This window comes from Dermacentor andersoni, chromosome 10 (assembly GCF_023375885.2).
Source record: "Dermacentor andersoni chromosome 10, qqDerAnde1_hic_scaffold, whole genome shotgun sequence".
Classification (NCBI taxonomy): Eukaryota; Metazoa; Arthropoda; class Arachnida; order Ixodida; family Ixodidae; genus Dermacentor; species Dermacentor andersoni.
This window is the reverse complement of record NC_092823.1, coordinates 134,132,250-134,153,331: the sequence shown is the minus strand read 5'-3', so window position 1 is coordinate 134,153,331 and position 21,082 is coordinate 134,132,250. Positions and strand designations below refer to the sequence as shown.

General features: G+C 45.5%; 1 protein-coding gene and 1 long non-coding RNA gene across 2 annotated transcripts; one reads left to right on the top strand and one right to left on the bottom strand.

The window, feature by feature from the left end:
- The first annotated feature begins 1,712 nt into the window (after positions 1–1,712).
- Positions 1,713–4,044, top strand: LOC140213758 (uncharacterized). Its single transcript, XR_011890693.1, has 2 exons — positions 1,713–1,795; positions 2,412–4,044. It is a non-coding gene; the product is annotated as an uncharacterized lncRNA (long non-coding RNA).
- Positions 3,943–17,934, bottom strand: LOC126545133 (mitogen-activated protein kinase kinase kinase 9-like). Its single transcript, XM_050192863.3, has 5 exons — positions 16,568–17,934; positions 11,876–12,033; positions 9,286–9,550; positions 7,069–7,191; positions 3,943–5,532 (listed from the first exon to the last, which is right to left on the bottom strand). The coding sequence occupies exons 1-5, from the start codon at positions 17,511–17,513 to the stop codon at positions 4,763–4,765; spliced, it is 2,262 nt and encodes a 753-aa protein (XP_050048820.1). The 5' UTR covers positions 17,514–17,934; the 3' UTR covers positions 3,943–4,762.
- Between the last annotated feature and the right edge of the window lie 3,148 nt (positions 17,935–21,082).

Sequence of the window (21,082 nt, the reverse complement as noted above, 5' to 3'; positions counted from 1 at the left end):
GCGGCACCCGCGAGGAGAAGGGCAAACAGCATTCAGTTAGAAATTTTGTCTCTTTCCGCAGTGCGTAGCGATGTACTACTTAGCAGACACGATCGTTCGCACGCATTCTATGCTCAGCGCTTGTCAGCTCAAAATGGCCACACCTGGTGAGGCGCCCTTCAATGGCATTTTCCTGGCATTCCTTTGAGTTTTATTTAATTCCCGATGGCAGCAGTGCTGGAAAGAATGCGTGGTGCAAGGGCTGAGTTGTTACCCTCAAGGTTGTCTTGCTTGAACCGAAGTACATAGAAAAAGCAGCGATCATCATTGTGCTGACAGGGCAGATGTGCTCAGAATATTGTGAGGTCATTCTAATACCTAGCTTTACCAAAGGGACTTCTGATATGCAAAAGGCAAGTTGGCTCATTCATATTTCTTGTATTTCTCGTAGTTCATCTTAAACGTTCATCATAGACCATCTTAAACCAAGTGAATAAAAATACCAAGGAGTCACTCCTGAAAAGCCTGGAGCTATTGCAAGGTGCAGCACAGATTGTGATCATTTGCGTTCCCTCATTTCTTGTTAGTAATTTAAAGGTACACTAAAGAGGAAGAATATATCATCTAGATTGATGAAGTATTCTTTGAAAACTGAATTTTTTTAATACTTTCGTCCCAGGAGGTTGATTACTGGGAGAAAGTGGTGAGGGCCAAATTTCAGTTTTTTGAATTTTGCACTGAAATCTTGGTGCCGGAACATAAGTGTGACATTGCAGATTTTGATGTAATTTCTCGTATTTGGATTGTTGTGGTCCTGTAAAATTCCTTGAAACTTGCTAAGTCTCTTCCTTGATACCTTTTCTTCATTGTGGCTTGATCTTAGTTGTGCTGGCCAGGATAAGGCAGCCTGAAGCTGATTAGAAAAGGTAAAGATTGTTGGTGTGCACCGTAAGCAAGTGAGACTGCAGCACAAAATTTTGCAGTCTAGGTGATGTTGGCATCAAAATGTCCAATGTATCATACTACAAGGTGGTGAAGAACAGAGAAACACTCCTTTAGAGGCTGTGCATGTATGATGTAGTCAAGAGCGAAAGTCTAGCGACCACGGTATCGGCAAAAACTTATAAAGTTTTTTTACTTCAGCCATACACTGTGAAATTGTCTTAATTCATTACATTGGTCAAACAAGCACCTATGGGCTTTACCACTGGTTTCAGCCTTGACGCCTAGGCTGCGAAGAAGAAATGCACGTCCAACACACATTTCAGAATCTATGTGAAGTGGTTAACGAAATGCTATAAATTTGCCCATTTAGCTGCTGCATCTCTAGTGTAAGTGAAGCTAGCATGTGTACTCATGCTATGCAATGTGACGACTCTTATATTGCTTTGTATTTCTTCATTTCTTGTTACTTGTTTTAAATGTATTGCCCGCTTTGCCAATTTCTTGCTGCGGGTATGTGCTGTAGTATGGAAATTATAACCATTATGAACACACTGCGATCATTTCAGAGTTAGTTGGCGTTGACACAATAGAAATATAGTACATGCGATTGTGGCATAATAGTTAGGAAAGTAGGTGTAGAAAGATTAGAAAGGTTTGCTTTATTAAACAAATCGTGCTTTTTATGACCAATTATATATTTGCTACAATGAGGATATCTTGGTGTACTTTTCTTTTTATCACCTAGGAATTCTGTAGAAAACAAGGCCAGCACCCTGGGCACTTCTAAGGGTAGTAAAGATGACAGTGCTGTCGTGCGTGCAAGCTTTTCTGTGTGACAGCAGTAGCAGTGGCCACCCAGCCAGCAGCCACGGTCAGAAAAGCCTGGGAGGGTTTACAAAGAAAGCTTCACTTCAAAAAAGACTTATTTCATGGCACCTGTGGTCCTCGGATGTTTGCTCGCAATGAGGCAATTGCAGCCTGTATCACAGGCAACTTCTTTTGATGACTACCACCTCAATAAAACAAGAGGCAAGAACCTGATATAACCAATTGAGCGTAACATGGGCAAGCTAAATTTAAAATTGCCAGGAAACATTTTCAACAAACCTAAGTGCACTGCAGCACTGGAAGAAACTCCACTGCACTGGCACCTGCCAAGAAACATGCACCAGGTGTCTCTGGATAGTCAGTATGCTTTTCTTTCTTTTTGTCCCATGGTCTTGGTGCTTTCTCGTAAGAAATCTACAAGCATAGCTTTACGAACAATTTTGGCTGTAACAAGCATCATTGCCATGCATAAAGAGCTTGTTGTGCATGCAATATCTTTAGCATTCTTATGTGCATGCACCTTGCCTGCTGTCAGTGCTTAAGTCTCACTGTGCTGGAAGGGGCTGCCATGCTTACATGCTACTTGTATGTAGATGTCTGCATGTTGTAAAAGGGACAAACAAATAAGCTATTTCACAAAATTTGCCAACTCATTGCAGTACAGGCCATCATTCCAGATTTCACTCCCTACAAGCAGCTAATGATTGCAGGTGAGCGCCCCTCCCCCATTTTTTTCTTTCTTTGAGCCTTAGCTGCTGTTTGTAATGAAGTGCACAGCCTTGCCCTTTACCTCCTTGAAGTATGTTACGAAACTTGCAGATTAGCAATCTGCAAGAAGCCAGCTAGCCCTGGCATGAGGTGTCCAACTACTAAGCCTCCTCAGCGTAGACTATCTTCTTGCATGTGAATAGAATGGTCTTTTGCAGCAGGCCAGCTATAGTCATAGCCAGTGTCCACACAAGCACCATGAATGTCTTGCACGAGGCATTGATGATGTGCTGTGTAGTCATTTGTTGCAGTGTGTCGATGCTTATTAGTATTCTGGCCATGTGCCAGTGGCCTATGCTTGTCCACTCCTGCTTTCTTCAAAACAGTGTTCGACTGCTAACTTGTTTGCCTATAACTTGGTCCGTAGGTTAAGCATACCTCCAGCCCAACAGTTCGCTTCAGTGGAACTAAGAAATCGTCAGTGTTTACCAGACAATTTTTGCCCCATTTAACCGAAGCTAGAATCATTTCGGCAAATGGCCCCATGCTTTTTAGCCAGTCTAAGAGAGCAGTGTGGATCAAAGAGCAAATGTGGATAGCAGATATTCTAATTGACATTAAGAGAAAAAAAAATGGAGTTGAGCAGGTCATGTTATGCATAGGTTAGATAACCGGTGGACCATTAGTTACAGAATGGGTGCCAGGAGAAGGGAAGCACAGTCAAGGACCGCGAAAACTAGGTGGGGTGATGAAATTGGGAAATTCGCAGGCACAAGTTGGAATTGGTTGGCACAGGACAGGGGTAATTGGAGATTGCAGGGAGAGGCCTTCGTCCTGCAGTGGACATAACGTAGGCTGATGATGATGCTCCATGCTCCATACTTAGCGGGCACTTCAGCGCAAGCTGCATAAATAGAGTACTCATAGAAGTCTCATAATAGTCGCATAAATAGAGTACTCATAGGAGTCATAGAAGTCATGTAGTATAGCTACATGTCACACATTTGTGCATTCCAGTATGTGACCTACCAAGTTCTAGTCGAGCACCAGCACTGTGCTGTGGTTGCTGGTTTGCAGAAATGTCACTCCACTTGTTAGGTGGTAAATAGGTTCAAATCTGCAACACTTTCAATCTAATGGTTCAATAATATATTGCAACAAAGGTGTGAGACAATGTTGCATCAAATTACACGACTAAGAGTACTTATCTTTCTTCCATATGTGATGCACTATTTTTTGGTCACGAATGCGAACGATAGAAGTCTTCCTAGCCTTTATAACATCGCCTGCTATGCATGAAATGCAGTATAGCCTCTCCTACATCGTATAACAAAGCTGAGATTCCAGTTTATGCTATGTCAGATGAAGAAGGCATAATAGTGCACGAAGTGTGACATCTGACTTTAGTTTAATAATTAGCAAAAGCAACAACTACAGTGGCATTTGTGCTCACTGTTGCCATTGAACAAAACAAAGCCAAAATTGAGTGCAGTACGATTCGTTTTTTTTTTTCTTTCACAAGCAGCCACAGAAGACAAAACTGCGTTTTTTTTAGACACGTGACTGACTGTTCACTGGAATAAACTGACAAAAGCAGAGGTTCACGAACTTGCAGCTCAAGCCCCAGCCTTGCTGACACTGGTATAGAAGTCTGTCACGCCGTTGACTCGCTGCACACACAAGATGACGAATGGTGGTCACAGGTTTCTTTTATCCATCACGGGGAAGTGCTTGAGGGCGCAGCACGACAAAGGAAAGGACTCTCTGTTACGAGAAAGGATTGTGGAATGTGTGAGGTTCTTTTGTTCGTCATGCCTGGCAGTGTCCTGGAATGTTTGCAGCAGCAGACTAGCTCACAGGGAGGTTGCTTGCTGGGCGAGTCGGTACATCGCACATACAAAAATAGGCCAGCACAGAACAAGGCATATGCTCCAGGACAAGTGTTGGACATGCATGAATGCAGCTTCTGTGGAACTTGCTCTGGATTCAGCAGCACTACCATCACCCACAGCTCATAAATAAGTGCTCTGGCTCTTATTGTTAAGGATGCCAATCCTCCACTTTCCCATCAATTGTATATACAAAGGTTAAGCAGACAAAGACAAGCAGAGGACAGTTAGTCTGAATTGAATGAGCTGGAGCCTTGTGCACAAAAAGAAAAAAAAAAGAAAAACTGCAGTGCTGCTGAATTCCAGCTGGACCTTCATTATGGAAAGATTAAGCCTGAGCTGGAAGTCCAGCATTTGTCCTCTCCCCAGAGTGCTTGCATCACGTTCTGCACTGTCCTATTTCTGTGCGTAGCTCACAGGGAAAGCGGCTCGGCTGGGTCGCTAGTGCCGGCTGCGCGACTGCATGTTGCCGGCTCTGTCCCGACGCCAATCGTGAAGCGCACGCGTGACTCGCTGCTTGGGGTGGGCAGCGGGCGAGGCCTCTGCCGCGGTGACCACACCTCAAGGCGGCCACCCTCCGGCGGCGACAGAGGCGCGCCCGAGCTGCTCGCCGAGCTCGCATATGCCTGGTCACTCGAGCTGTCATTAGATGCCGTCGAGGATTTCCGCCGCCCAAACGGCGACAGCGGGCACCGCGTTGCGTCCAAACTGAGCTGTTGCCTGTGGCCATGCAGGCTGGTGTTGAGTGATGAGACGCTGGCTGCTGCCTGCTCATTGGCGGCGGCGCAGACGGGGTACAGCGGGACGTCCTCGGGGGCTCCTCCCGCGGTGCCCAGTCGCGGATGCGTGCGAGGCGCCATGCGCACATCGAAACCGGCGCCGGGTGCCGCAAGCAGTGCAGCCGCATTGAAGAGCAGTAGCTCGGTGCCACGCCGCAGGCACGGTGGCCGCCGCGGAGCGGACGAAGAAGCCGACACGTTGGTGGCCGACGTACCAGCCAGGAGAGGCGTCATCATTGACGCCTGGTCGTCCTCGTCCCCACGGGGCAAGTTTGGTGCCGAGCGAGACCAGCGCTTGTTGGCGTCAACCAGCAGGTGCTTCCGGGCACGAGGGCTCTGCCGCTCCCTCTGGTGCACAGAACTGGGCCCCCATGTCTTGCCCTTGAGGCCCCCGTCTGGAGGCACTGCACAAACAGCCACTCAATTATGCGACACAACACTGTTTGCAGCACGAAATGCCCTGGCTTAACAAATCTTTATGATGGCACATCTGAAATAGCTCCATAAAAAAGGTGCCACGTAGTTCCACTATGAAAGATTCATTTTTATTAATTTAAATAATACAGCACAAAAATGAGGTGGCTCCGTGGCTAAAGGCAACTCTATTATTGGTCGCCTGGCAGTCCACACCACACATTCAGCACAACAGATTCCGTTTCTGGCTATAGTGATACAGTCAACTTTCGTTAATTCGCTGCAATACAGTCTTTGTTACGCAGTAAAGCATACAAATGCGGATTTCAGTTGATTTTTTGTGGCAGAACGTGCTTGTTAGAATCGGGTAAAAAGCGTATTCAGACATTGCGAGCTACCGTTATTGCTTGAAAATCTTATGGCAGGTTGCAAATAGGCGATTTCAACCATGAGATGACGTGTGAGTGCGTTCACTGTCCCCTAAGCTCCGCCGAGACAGACGCTGCCACCTAAGGGGTCGCTATTGGGGTGACCATAGGGGTCAAGTGCATGTAAGCTGACTGGTAAAATTGGAATTGTCTGGTGAAAGCCAATTTTAGGATCGAAATACTGAAAGTTTGAGCTGATAGAAATGCCTGGGTCACGGCCGGGACCTTCGATACGGATCAAATTAATGGGAGACTACTGTATAATGAATCTCATGGGTCTGCCAAAAATCCTTTGATATATTTAAATGTATCGAAAACACACAAATTGCCATTAAAATTATGTTCTACAAAAGGAATCTGCATTTGCAGCCAGTACATCCACAAATGCATTTATGTTGATGACAAAAAAAAAATCTCCACATGATAGCTGTCGGAACACACATTTATGTTAAGAACCATCTCCACCTGCTGCACGCATGCTGCAATTTTTGTACACCGTACTGACAGTTACTTTGCTACCAGCAAGATTATGTGCCACTGATGGCAATTGGGCTGGCAGGGATTTGGTATCTTAGCCACCCTGGAAGATCTGATGATGGTACTAGTGGCCCACTTAACTTTTTCCCGCCTGGGAAGTTTAAAATGTGCACAACATTTCAGAATACAATTTAGCTACCCCGAGTTGCTTGTAACACAGACAAACAATAAAATATCGCTCGTGATATTGAAATTTGTAGTACTGAAATATTTTAAATCAAAACAATTAGCTATTGACTGGGTATTTTTCAAACTTTTGTTTATACAAATGAAGTTCACAGTAACGAAAGTTTCACAGCATTGCTGACCAATTCCGAATGCAATAGACTTTCATGCATTCAGGCAGCTGCAAGACTATTTCATATAATACACAAGCTTTTTCCTTTAAGCAACCATGCCAAGATTAACACACTGCCAATAACGAAGCTGATACAGCCAGCAAAGGAAAGGCTTACCTGACAATAACAAGTTCCCTATGCTCCATAAGGGCATAGGTGGAGACCTGGCTAGTTAAGTGCATGGCACACAGGTAATTGACATGACATGAAGGCAGATACTTACGAGCATAGGCCCTCAACCTTGGCAAGCTTGGTGAAGCAGGGGGGCTCTCAGGGCTGGCCGGCATCCGCAGAGACCGGAAATCGTGCGTTGGTGTGTGCTGCACTGTGATGTTGTGCCGGAAGTCTGCAGCCATAAAGAGCTCAGGGTTAGCACAAATTTCCCTGAACCTGGCTCTGACAGCAGCCCTGGAAAGGTATTCCTAGCAGCTGTGCACAAGTTGAAAACAGAGTTATGACTCCTTCAATTAGAGCGACAAGAAAGCTTTTATGTGTAGACATTTAACAATTGCTTTATTTAAAAGGGCCAGTATGCAGCACATGCAGCTAGAGAAAGCTGCACTGGTTTTGCTGGTTATCCATCCAGCTCGCTGTCAACCTCTGAAACAATCTGCCAGTGCATGGCACAATGATGCATGCTTGTGCTGAAGAAAACGAAGTGTTTTCTTCGACATGAATGTCAATAGCCTTTCCAGATGGTGTTCTGTTGCACAACACACTTTTCTGTGGGCAACAACATACGTAGTGGCTTGCATGTGCACTTCGCCTGCTTCTTCCAATTTGTTGAAACTCTGTGCTGTGTTTGTCCCCTGTTCCTTGGCTGTACAAGCCCACCAACTGTGTATCACTCAGCCCAGCTGTAAGCCAAGATATGCGGCTAAGCCAGCCATCAGGCACAACCCAGGCATAGGAAGTGGTTGCAGTGAACTGAAGTGCACTTTCCAGCCACAGGAAACCTTGTTCAGGGCCCATCAAATATAACTACCAAGTTTGAAAACATAATCGCTAATGGGAGATCAATACATATAACTGAATATAGCTAGGTTAACTATAACCAGGCTCAATTATAAAACAGTAGTCATCATTACCAAAAGAGCCTGCCTGCCACATTCACCTGTATTCACGCCGTCATCTGCTAGGTTCCTAGCAGTGCAAATTGTGCACTGTGTTCACAACTGTGATCTAAAGTAAAAAATAAAGTATGCTTTCTTCCATAATAGACAGCTTATATTTACGTAACTACCAACATTCTGTGCAGTTGCATATCTAGTCAAAAGTAATGTTATGCAGACTAGCCCATACCTGCCAACTATCCTGAATTTTTGATAAAGTTTATGAATTTGGGCCCATTCTACGATTTTACAAATCTTGCATATCTTGCAGAAAATAAATTCTGTTCATGACAATGTTCCACTTGTCGCTCTCATATCATGCATACCTTTGAAAATCTGTGAATACCTGTTAGAGGGGTACTTGCTTTGAGCAAGTTAATTCAGACAAGTTGCTGAAGCAGGCGAAACTGGCAACAACCTGGTCAGTGTAAAGGTCACTGTGACCTAAAATCAATGCGTTGTTCTTCAATCTCTGCTGTTTAAAGTCTGCTATGTCTAAAGTATGAATGCATCCCACACAAGGTGTGTGCTGAAGGTGAACTTGCGTGCCACCCCTTTTCTTCATTTGTCGTGTCTGAGGGATTTTTATGAATTTTAAAGCTCACAGGTTGGCAGGTATGGTCTGTCATGGTGGAAACTCTTCAAAACTGAAGCAACTACCACCTACACAATTCAAAAGGTGTGAAAACTGAGGTCACAATGCCTTGCTTTAATGAAATTCCATCTGCAAATTTTTTTGAGCATTCATTCATTACTACAGAATATGGGAGTGAGCCATACTGGGATTAGACTGATGCTGTCTGCCAAGTGACAATTATTGTATTTTTAAACCCTTACACTATCGCAATGTTAATAACTTAGGATGCAAACAGATGATGAAAGAGCATCCAATTCACAGCTGTCTGAATTGTTAGTCAGCACCAGTACCAAGGTTTCTATTCTTGTCAGTGTTAAAGAGTTTGAGGCTGGGCTAGTCCATTTTCATTCAACATGGCAAAAAGCACAGGTGACAAGATGAGTGCGACAGAAGCAGGACAGATGCACTACCATACCATTTGGTTGTATCTTTGTTTCTTGTCTGTATGTGTACCAGTCTAGACAAAACGGGAGTCAACAGGGATGGAGGTTTCAGGTGACCAACAGTGGCTGAACAAGGAATGCCACCGCAGCCAGTAACGTTCCTTGTTCGAACACTATTATCCCGTTGTCATATCAGTCTGCATCTGTCTCCTCCCGTCTTGTATGCTGTTTGCCATCTGGCCTGCATTCTTTTGTTCTACTTTGTTGCCACAAGTTTCTCTGAACGAAGTTCTGGCTGTGGGTCATACCAGAAGGCATGCTGATCTGGGCGCCCGCTTTGAGCAGCCGCAGCCGCGACTTGCGAAAGTGGCCGCCCCGTTTACGAGGTGTTGGGGGTGCGTGCTCCTGCTGGGCCAGGATCATGACATTGAGCTCGCGTTCAAGCAGGCTGATCTCGCGCTCGGCAAGTTCCTGCTCCCGTTGGAGCAGCAGGGCTTCCTGCAGCTTCTGCTGCACGAAGGCACGATGCAGTTCTTCTTCACGGCACCGCAGCTCCTTCTCCCGGCACCGCACCTACTCCAAAGAATTTTCCACAATTGTACACTCACAATGATGAGTTTTATGCAACAAACTACAATGAATTCTGGCACTGTCATTAACAAAGTGCTGTTTGCGGTCGACTCCGCTCACATTTTATGCATTGAGGCACTGTGGAGAACTGTGCCGATTTCACATTCTTGATAAACATGTAATAGAGCATCTCCTAGAGATGTTAGCGATACGTTGTCAGCATGGCCGCAAAATGACAGAGGAACCAAATGGGCACACCATCGTGCTCTGCTCAATCGGCTCTGGCTTCCACTGCAGTTGTGAGAATTGTGCACAAATGCACCAGTGTTCCCCCGAGGTGGCTGCATGAAGATTGTTACCACGAGTATGAAAAGAGCAGAGTGCAAACATTTGGCTAAAGCCCTCTATTGTTCAATCATTACGGGAAGTGAGACTGGCATTCTGTTTCTGTACCTGACACAAAAGTGTCAGGTATAGCAAAGTGCATGCCAAATGGTAAAAATCGGTGAAATCAGATCCGATAAATTTCAGATATAAATGCCTACTACGTGACAAAAAAACTGAGCCTAATGTTGGAACCCCCATTGTTTCTAAACATAGACATCCAGTGCTCAAGCTGATATTGTAGCAAAGGTGCTTCAGTAAAAACAGCATCAAAAATTGGCAATTTGCTACGAGGTCTGAAAAGTGCGGCACGGATGGCTGAATATACACAAATGTGGTAATAGCAAAATGTAATCTTTAGTCCACCACAATGTATCCCACTTTTTAAATGGCTCATAGCAGTATAATATTAAGAGTGTGCAAAAATTTTTATTTCTCGAAAGTGAGTCGAACACTCTTCACTATTTTATTTGCATTCGATTTGAGAAATAATGTTTATTCAAGTCTGCAGGGACAAAGATAGATGAGATTTCGCTGTTGGAGAGCCACAGTTGTTGTGTAAAGGCGCCAGTTCTTGAGCGAAAGTATGAAGCAAATAATTTCTGTTTATTAATTTCCAGTCACAAAAGGGCACCTCAAACTTAGCCTACAAATTTGTGGTCCCGATTTAAGTAAACCAGTTTATCACTTAGACATCCTTAAACTGTTCGCAGCACTTTAAAATGATGCAAGGTGTCACATTTAGCACCTTTGTTAAACACAACACTCTATGTACATATTGTGCAATTTGTTTCATTGCTGTCATTATTATGGTGCACAAGGTACGATCACGCTTCAGGCGCAAGATGATAATTTCTATTACTAATAATAATAATAATAATTTCTGATAATTCAAAGACCTCAGTGGACCTGCGTCCAGTTGTGAACAGCATAATGTGTATCAAATAATGCAAATTAGCACATTATTTTTTATGAACGGGTTCCACAGGACCATTATTTGGTAATTATTTCGTTAAAAATGAAGTACTTGATATTCGACTCGGTATACGAAGATCATCCTTATGTAATATTCATGTTTGATTCAGTTTAAAGATTTCATTATTCAAAATTCAAACGCCCCTAGTTTTGAGTTTATCAGAAAGTTAATTTCACGTAATGACCCTGTATGCCATTTTGTATGGTCCAATCCTCCTCCACTTTCATAATCACGGATGTGTAAAAAGAACAGAAGCAAACAAAGTAAATCTACACTTAGTTGCAGATTACATTGCCAACAGTTCACCTGTATTTCATCTCCACAGTAAATATTTTTCCGCCGGTACTACTAGAGAATATGTAAAGTCCTGGCCTGTCTTTCTTTAATATCAGCCTCTGTGGAGGCCTGCAAATGAACACTAACGCTACTTGTTCATGTCCTGTGTCGTTATTTGAGAACTGAACACTTACACCTAATATCTAATCGACGATTTATGTAAAAATTACATGTTTAAAATATATGATGGTTTATTTTGTATCATGCCTCATTTAATGCTAGAAATTATGAAATGTGTCCAACTACAGTGCTAAATACGAGCCCAGATATGAAGTAAAGCTGGTAATCGTGTACATTTTGGATCACTCAATGCTGATTTCTGCACTTTGTGGGCACGAATTTCTGTTTCACCGCACAGGCACATAACAAAAAAACATTTGCATGGTCTAAACCGGCAGTGTACCATAAACTGCTATAGTTTATGGACCGTGGGATCCGAGAAAAAGCTGCATCTCCACAGCAATACAGATTTCCAGCTTGTACTATTGTATGCGAACCGCATAGTTTATGCAGTTTTGCTGGCTAAAGTCGCCAACTGCTCGGAAATCCAATGTTTCTCGGGTTCTGCGGTCTGTAAATTTTTGCAGTTGAATGTGCACATAGCAAGAATGGTGACGCAGATGAGCTCGCACCTCATCAAAGAGATGCGCGATCTCATGCCGCCAGTCCTCCTGCAGTGTGTGGAACGATTCATGTGGCGTGCTCATGAAAGGTGACCGCGTTATCTTGTCCAGTTCAGTCAGGATGGCCGAGAACGACGGACGTTGATGAGAGTCTGAGTTCCAACAAGCTGCAGGCAGAAAAAGAAAGAGCATGCACTCACTACACAGGCATCTATGTCTGTGTGCTAAGACTCAGACTGTGCGCTTCGAGGCAGAGGGAAGCTTCCAAGTATATTCAAATACCTCTAAGCAACTATAGCAGATACTTTTTGTTCTTTATTCAATCAAATCTCACGGTGCGAGCAGGCAACATTCCGCGAAGGGGATGTCATAAAGCAGCACAGAACACGTCAGCATAATTTCGGCTCATGATTTCTACCGATAAGTTCTGCTCTGTAAGAGTACTCGGCAAGAAAATTTTTTTACAGATACGTCCTATAGAAGTACTCTTGAATTTTAAAGCATGAGCTCTGCAAGCAGATATGTAATGAAGTGGGCATAAATAAAGCCAGGATTGCAGTTTGATCATTATAAATCGTATATGACAGCTTTGAGCGAAAGCTTTTGCAGTGTTTGCCGGGAGAGGAGCCACACTAGTTCTTTTTTAATATTTGTTGCGCTATCAAGCCAATTGTGCGTTTCAGTTGTAGCACCTTTGTACACCAGTGCTGCAAAGTAAGCTAGCGTAGCACTTCCACTTTGTTGTATATAAGTGAACTACTTTCCCAGCTTTGTTAGCATTCAAATTTCACACATATTGTGGTTGGGTTTTAATGTGTTTAAATGCGACCCTTGCCCATTTTGTCAAGATCGTATGAAAAGCAGTTGAGGCAGGCATCCTCTTTCTGAACTTGCGACCAGACTGCCACACTAATGACATGATTATGTAAAACACATGGCAGTGTTATTTTTCTCGTGAGTTCATACTTTTTCAGCAGCACATAAGCTGAATTTTCTTGCACCTTAATGTTCTCAACAGGGGATATGCATAGATGGTACCACATGAAAAACGCCACGTTAGCCTAACCGGCTGATGTTCAGTTAAGCTCGAAGAACACTATGGAAGGACTACTAGGGTGCATCCATGGCATGTCATGCAACATTCCTACACCTGCAAAAAATGTGTTATCTCTTTCTCTAAAGTGCTCCGAGCAGATAGTCTCACTTTGTGAAGAGAAACGCATGAAATTTTGTAACAAGATCTTTAGTTAAACAAGAATGAGATCGTCACTTTTCTGCATGTATTAGTAATAATGCCCCATGTTTTTGCACAACAAGCTTCTCTTAAGGAAGAAAGTGTGGCTGTCATATGGGTCTGCACAAAAAATTGTACATGTATATGTGAACATATATGCATACTTGAAGCCATGTAGGGGCATTTTCCTTTCATTGAAAATGCAGTGTAGTTTGACACATTACATTCCTTGATACAGTGTTATTTGGATTATCATGTTAGCTATCAAGAGAATGCTATTCAGCTTTTGTGGAGCTTTAACAAATTAAGGGTGTGGTGTCTGCTGCTGAAAATTAAATCTGGAAGCACTTAAGCCGACCCGATATAGCAGACAGCAAGTCAGGTACTTAATACAATAAATACTTAAGTACATAAGTACTTAATGCAATAAAAAATTGCAGGTCACCACACTTATCACATTTCTGAATCACTGCTCCACTGGGAACCAGTCTCCAAACTTACACTGCAGGCTTAGGAAACCAGTTCAATTATTAAATTGCTGTCAAACCAATCCAGTCAGGTATTACCAAGAATTAAATGTGCAGGCACAGTGACCACTTCAGCTATCACAGTAAAGAAATTTGTCTGACCAGTTAAGTATTCTAAAACGAGTTTCACTGATCAAAGGCTATAATTTATATGGCCTCCAATTCACAACTTTTAAACTAAGCCAAATTTACGTTAAGGGATTTAACAAACACACATACACACAGAAATTAAGAGGAAGGCAGAAAGACAAAGTATGTTAAGACGGAAGAGCAACAGGGGACAAGTACACTGCTTTACAATGGTGAATGAGGCTTTCGTAAACATAGGTTCCAGGAATTTAGCAGATGCAACTTGCAGCACATCTGTGCCAGTGGCGGATCCAAAAGAGGGGGTGGTTGGCTGCCCCCCCCCCCCCCCCCCGATGCCACTAACTAATCCTCCTTCTTCCACCTCCCTTGATAGTGATTTTTCAGCACATGGAATTTTTTATTAGGCCACTGCAGCGACCATCGCTGTCTGCGGCGAGCAAAGCACCTGTCACTTCTACCTTTTGTTAGCCGCGAAACTGGCTAACGCAACTGCCACCTTTGTAGACGCAAGCTAATTGCTTCCTCCCCACCTCTAATTTTGCCCCTTCAGAGAATAGAAGGTCATTTAAATAAGCAGGGCCATCAGCACGACAGCAAGGAGGGAGCCTTCCCTTCGCCTGACTTTCAGACACTTGCTCCCTTACTCCACACTGCTATGTTAGAAGTCCATACTGGTACAAATCACCTTTCAGTATCAATAGATCTGGAAACCATTCAGTGTCATTTAAACTCGTGCCTTCCATCGCACAAAATGTGCTTTATTCATGCTCCAAAAGAGGGCAGCACAAGTCACCTTCAATGGCTAATATAAAACAAAGAAATTGGTGGAGACCAACTCGCGCAGCGCACGGCAACCAACACGCAAGCTTTTCCAATTTTCGCAGTTAATATTTTTTATATATGGAATACAGCGGGTAATATTTATGGCACTGCCCTTTGTGAATCACTTCACAAAGTTCCAAATTAACTAATAGCCAAATTTGCATATACTGGACGTGTTCAAAGCGCATCCACATTTGTGGACATAAGTTGTGAACGTAGAGCACTCGGTGCCCCGTTTGTGGACACAAGTTGTGGATGTGTGGATTTGGTGTGTGCTTTTCCGTATTTCGTGGCACATTATCTCACGGATATTGTTTCAACCTCCCCAGATGGGTTAGTACTTGATTTTTTTTATAAACACCGGGAAAGGCACAGTCCTCGCTGATGACATGAAAGCCAGTGGCCTAGGCAAAGTGTTGATACAGCTTGTGGAGACAACTGAGCAGCAGTCACATATTTTCACGTATCAATATTTTACTGCATTTAAGATTATTGATTGCTTACTTCAAAAGAAAATGTTCATGCCTGGAAGAGTAAATCCAAACCGCACTGAGGGCACTGCTGTAAACCTTCCCCATGAACGGCAAAGTAAGCCATGGAGAATTGACCTCCCTCATGTGTGAGAACAGAAATGTGTGTCTGGTCAAATGGAAAGATAACAAAGGCGTAAATTCCTTTTCCAGTGCTGTCAGAACAGACCCTATGAGTTCATGCAAGTGCTGGTCGAAGGATCAAACGAAAAAAAAAAAAAGTAAATTGTTTCCCACCTGCAAAGTGTATTGGAATATAACCAATTGGATGAGGGGAGTGGACCTCATCGACAGGTATATTTCACATACTATGACAAAGCTCAACTCTAGGAAATGGGCCGTTAGGATGCTCACACATTTTCTTGACCCTGTTGTCTGCAATGCGTGGGTTGAATACTATCATGATGCAACAGCTTTGCACCTACAACAAAAACAGGTGTGGACTCTCCTGTCTTTCAAGCAAGATGTAGCCAAAACATTAGCCAGATCTAACTGAAATCGAAATGGTGTCACAGAATAAATGTACGAAAGTAGACCAGTAGCTCCTGAGACCAGACCAGCCAAACTGCCCGACGGTTACACGAGAAAATGGTTTTTACCGGTACCCAGAATTTAGTAAAATTGAAAAGGCAATGCGATGCAGGAACAATGATTGCAAAGCAAAGTTGAGAGTTTTGCGCATGAATTTCAATGTTTTGTTGTGTCTGCAAGTCTTTTTATTCTTGCCATGCTCCCAACTAATGTAAATGAAATTTTCTCATGATTTCTTTCTTTGCACTTCTGAAACCATTTCAAATGAAATGTTGAACATGTTTGTTTTCTTGTCTACATATTTTTCGGTAGTGAAGAGGTTAGGTGCGATTTGTACCTCCTTTATCTGCCTCCTTACAGTTTTAGTGCTATTAAAAAGCTTGACCAAGCCCACAAGTGTCAAATTGTTTTCAAACTGGTCACATGTTTGTCTGCAAGGTGTTGATGAAAAAGGCACTAAGGGATGCAATTGAGAACAACTCATGACCATTTGGTTACAGACGTGTGGTTAGTTGCACAACTCCCCCCCTCCCCCAAAGTAAGCACCTGGATTTGCCCTTGATCTGTTCATGTGATGACTCTCATTAGAGCTTGTCAGTGAAAGGAGCTCTTGGAGCTCCTGTTCTAAGAACTGGACATAGCCACACACGTCATTTCCGAGAACCCAATCCACCCAGATCAATCGCTCATGCAATGAATACGAGCCATCTATAAACCAAATGCATGAACAAAGAAACTGCCAAGTCACTGCAGCCAATGAAATCTGTAGGCTACAGCTGCTTTTCTGCAGGACAGCAACAACAGGCAAGAATGGTGCGCTATCTGTCCGCATGTCTATGCCCATGGTCCCAGTACGAATATCCGACCAAACCTGTACTCCTGCGCAGCTTTCGCTGCACGCGGTGGGAGACTATTCGAAATGCCTGCAAGCTAGGCTCGCCATGACAGCGCAGGAAAGACGTCGCACCTTGCATGAGCTGCGAGAAGGGCGCCGGACAGGTGGATGGGATGGGAAGCGTGAGCTTGTTGACGGCCACGCCGTAGGCGACGGCCAGGGCGTCGATGCCCTTGTAGGGCGTCTCGCCCGTCAGCAGCTCCCAGAGAAGCACACCGTAGCTCCAGACGTCGCTGGCGCGCGAAAATGTGGACGACTTGATGACCTCGGGTGCCATCCAGGCGTAAGTGCCGGCCGTCGACATGCGCGTCGTGCCGGTCACCTGGCGAGCGAGGCCGAAATCGGTGATCTTGAGGGTCTTCCTGCTCCGCTCGGCGTACGGCTCGCTGAGCAGCACGTTGCTGGACTTGAGGTCGCGGTGGATGAGCGACGCCTCGACGTGCAAGTAGTGCATGCCGCGCGCGATCTGCACGGCCCAGTCGACGAGCACCTCGGGCGGCACTCGGCGGCCCGCCAGCACGCGGTTTAGCGGTCCGCCCCGGGCGTACTCCATGACGAGGCACAAGTTGGGCGGCTCGAGGCACACGCCCAGCAGGCTGACCACGTTCGGGTGCGCCAGGCGCCAGAAGAGCTGCGCCTCCTGGCGCACGCTCTGCGCCGCGGCGCCCACGTCCTCGTCGGGGTCCTGGCGGGCCGCCTTGACGGCCACCTCCTGGCCCCGCCACAGGCCGCGGTACACCTTGCCGAAGCCGCCCACGCCGATCACCTCCTCGAGCTCGAGTTCGCTGAACGCGATCTCGCGCGGACGCAGCTCGAGGGCCTGCACGAAGTTGCAAGGAAAGATGCCCACCCGATCGCCGATCTTGCCCGTCCACCAGCCGTCGTCGCCTGAGATGCGCGCATCCTTGGACAGCACCTCGACCGTCTGGCCCCGGCGCAGCGACAGCTCGTCGTCGCCTGACGCATCGTAGTCGTACGCGGCCGTCCACAGCTCGGGGCCATTGCGCTTCGAGGCCATCGGCGCCGCCACTACACCGATGGCATCGCCCAGGGGTCCCAGCCCGGGGCACAGTTATTTACATAGCATTAGGGTTACTGTCACGAACACGCGAGCACAAACGGCACACCGACGCTGCCCCGCTGCCGCCGTTCCCTTTGCAGGCCACATCCGTTGCGCATACTGGAGCACTGCAGGCACGACAAGCCGTCAACGACGCCGAGCCTCCGCTGACAGGATCCGAGCACTGGCGTCAGCCTGATGCGCCGCCATTCTTCCCAAGCTTCGAGAGCAGCCCAGCTGTGCCTCACCGTGGCGCCAGCGGCGCTTGTCATTGTCGTAGGTTAAAAATAAAGCCTAGTGGAACACATGAGTGCGTCGCGACGAAATCGAAAACTCGTGATGTTGACGTTGATGCAGCTTACACCGTGTGGTCACACTTGGGGCTAGTGAGCGGGGCGGGAGGAGGGGGGGGGGGGGGGCGTTGCTGGAGAAATAAAGAGCACAAAAAAGAAATAGACAGTTGTCGGAGTTTCTGTTTGACTCTATGGTACGGGAAAAAACAATGGCTATATGGCTCTAGCTACAGTTGTCCGGGACGCGTACCGGGACAATAAGAACGCGAAGAATAAACACAATCTTTGCATGCTGCTCTACACTTCAAAACAAAATTACACCCTTTTGATCGTATCCTGCCACACAATACACTCTAAAAATCGTTTACACCCTTTGGGGTGTATACCTGCCGCACAACGATAATCGTCATCTGCCTTGCTTGCGTTTCCTTTCTTGAAAACGCTGCGCTCGTTACTTTCCTGTAGAATGCTCTGTCATGCTCATAACGCGCATGGCGATCGTTGCCGGAAAGTACCGGGCTCGCCGCGTTAAAGAAAGGAAATGCGGAGAACACAGATGACGATTATCGTTGTGGGACAAGATACGCCCAAAGGGTGTAAATTTTTCTAAGAGTGTTGTATTGTAAATATACACCCCGAAAGGTGCAACAGTTTTAGAGCACTCTAAAAACAGTTTGCACCTTTTGGGGTGTATATTTGTCCAACAACAATAATCGTCATTTGCCTTGCTTGCGTTTCCTTTCTTGAAAACTCGGCACTCGCTACTTTCCTGTCGAGAATGCTGCGTCACACTGATAGCGCGCATGCCGTTCGTGACTGGGAAGTACCTGGCTCGCAGCGTTAAAGAAAGGAAACGCGGGCAAGACAGATGACGATTATCGTTGTGGGACAAATATACACCCCAAAGGGTGCAACTGTTTTTAGAGTGAGCGTATACTAAAGTGCACCCTTTGGGGCGTATATCTATCACACAACGATAATCATCATCTGTCTCGCCCGCATTTCCTTTCTTGAAAACGCTGCGCTCGTTACTTTCCTGTCGAGAATGCTCTGTCGTGCTGATAACGAGTGTATATCTGCCACACAACAATAATCATCTGCCTTGCTTGCGTTTCCTTTTTTGAAAACGCCGCGCCCGCTACTTTCCTGTCGGGAATGCTATGTCACGCTGATAACGCGCATGCCGTTCGCTACTGGGAATTACCGGGCTCATAGCGTTAAAGAAAGGAAATGCGGACAAGACAGATGACGTTTATTGTTGTGTCACAAGATACAACCCAAGGAGTGTAATTTTGTTTTAGAGTGTATCTTGTCCCACAACGATAATCGCCATCTGTCTTATCCGCACTTCCTTTCTTTAAAGGGCCCCTCACCAGGTCCGGGCATTTTCAGGTGACAAGCGCCGTGCATACAATGGGCCCTAATGATTGTGTCTGCTAAGTATTACATCACTACGCGCCGCGGAAAGAGCTGAAAAACACCGTTTGCCCTTCTCGCGGGCGCCGCGCTCCAAGCTGTAGGGATGACGTGTACGTGCCAGTGCGCCTACGTACATGTGTCCTTGATGTGACGTCGCTCTAGACTCGTGACTTCGAGAATAATTCAAGGCAACATCTGTCGTTTCTGTAATCATTTGCATTGACAGACGGGTTAACGTTCAGAGCAATAATAAAACACACAAACCGAATGTCTGTGTGTATTTGTTTTCCTTCGCACCACACCAAGAGAGATGTACTTCCGTTTCGTCTGCTTGTTCCCACGTTGTGCAGTCACGCGCGCTGACAGCGAAACTATGCCACTTCCTACCGCGTTCCACCGTGCGATCATGTTCTGTGAGCCGCTTGTGCCTGCCTCAGTATTCGCGTAGCACTGACTTATACCGCTAGTGAGGTGTTCTCGTGCACAACCCGCACAATCGTGCGCTGCGCGAAACGAGACAAACACAAAAGCTCGCGCGCGACGCCGTCAGCGGAAGTGCGCCGCGTAGCAAAAAAGCGAGGAAAAATATGAGGGCAGGTCCCGTGACGTATGCGTCCCGCAATCCTCGAGGTCCGGTATGGGAAAACGCAGGGAAGGAATTTCGCTTGCGGAGGCTAGGCAGGGCAAGCGGAGAGAATGTCTCTCTTGGCAGTGGCGCTCGCCTCCCCAAATCATGGGTTCGCGGCAATGAAACATTTCTATCTTGGCTATTAATGAACCAATTCGAAAAATTCTTGCGGCTGAACGTTCCTTAGAGAGCACGTAACAACTTCCAGCGTATGAGCAAAATTTGCTGTGGGGCCTGGTGAGGGGCCCTTTAAGTTCAAGGTACAGTACACTACGTTGCTGCTATTTCTGAAAAATAAACGCCATGCAAATATGGCAAGCGGACAAGTCACGCAAGGCGTGCAGAAGCAGAGCCGCATTAATTTTAATCTATTGTAGAGTATCCCTTCCTGGAAGCCAGCCTGTTCCCTTGGTTGATTGAAATCCAGTGTTGCTCTTATTCTATTGGAGAATATCTTGGTGGCTATTTTATATAATACTGGAAGTGAGCTAATGGGCCTATAATATTTCAATTCTTTAACGTCTTCATTCTTGTGGATTAGTATAATGTTGGCATTCTTCCCGTTTGAAGTCGATATACAGTTCGTATAAAGGGTCGCCAGTTTTTCAAGCATTATGTCTCCTCCACCTTTGATTAAATCGACTGTTATTCCATCTTCTCCTGCCGCTTTCCCCCGTTTCATGTTTTGCAAGGCCCTTCTAAGTTCATCGCTACCTATAGAAGGAGCCTCTGTAACTTGTTCATTACTTCTTCGAATGGAGGTATCATGGCTCTTCTGGGTACTGCACAGGTCAGTATAGAGTTCTTCCACTGCTTGTACTACCTCTTCCAGTATAGTAACTCTATGACATCTTCGAGACTGCTGATGCTATTACCATGCCTATCTTTGAGCGCATACATCTTGATTGCTTTGCCCTATGCCAAGTTTCCTTCTCACTGATTTCGTGCTGCGTCCATTTTTTTTACTGCATTCTCAGTCTTTCTCACCTTATAATATCGGCTATACCTTATTTTGTCCTTGTTGATAAGTTTTGACAGTTCCGCGAATTTTATCTGTTCTCTTGAGTTGCACACTTTCATTCTTTGTCGTCTCTTTATTAGGTCCTTTGTTACTTGGGAGAGCTTACCTGTACTGAGTGCCTCCCACTTCCATTGCTGCTTCTGAAGCCAGCCTAGTTACTGTTTCA

Excerpts from the sequence above, each read along its gene's own strand:
- LOC126545133 (XM_050192863.3), bottom strand. The coding sequence starts at position 17,513 with ATGGCCTCGAAGCGCAATGGCCCCGAGCTGTGGACGGCCGCGTACGAC. Across the intron at positions 7,192-9,285 it reads CCAGATCAGCATGCCTTCTG|ACTTCCGGCACAACATCACA; the intron begins GTATGACCCACA and ends TTATGGCTGCAG. Across the intron at positions 5,533-7,068 it reads AAGGTTGAGGGCCTATGCTC|TGCCTCCAGACGGGGGCCTC; the intron begins GTAAGTATCTGC and ends CTGTTTGTGCAG.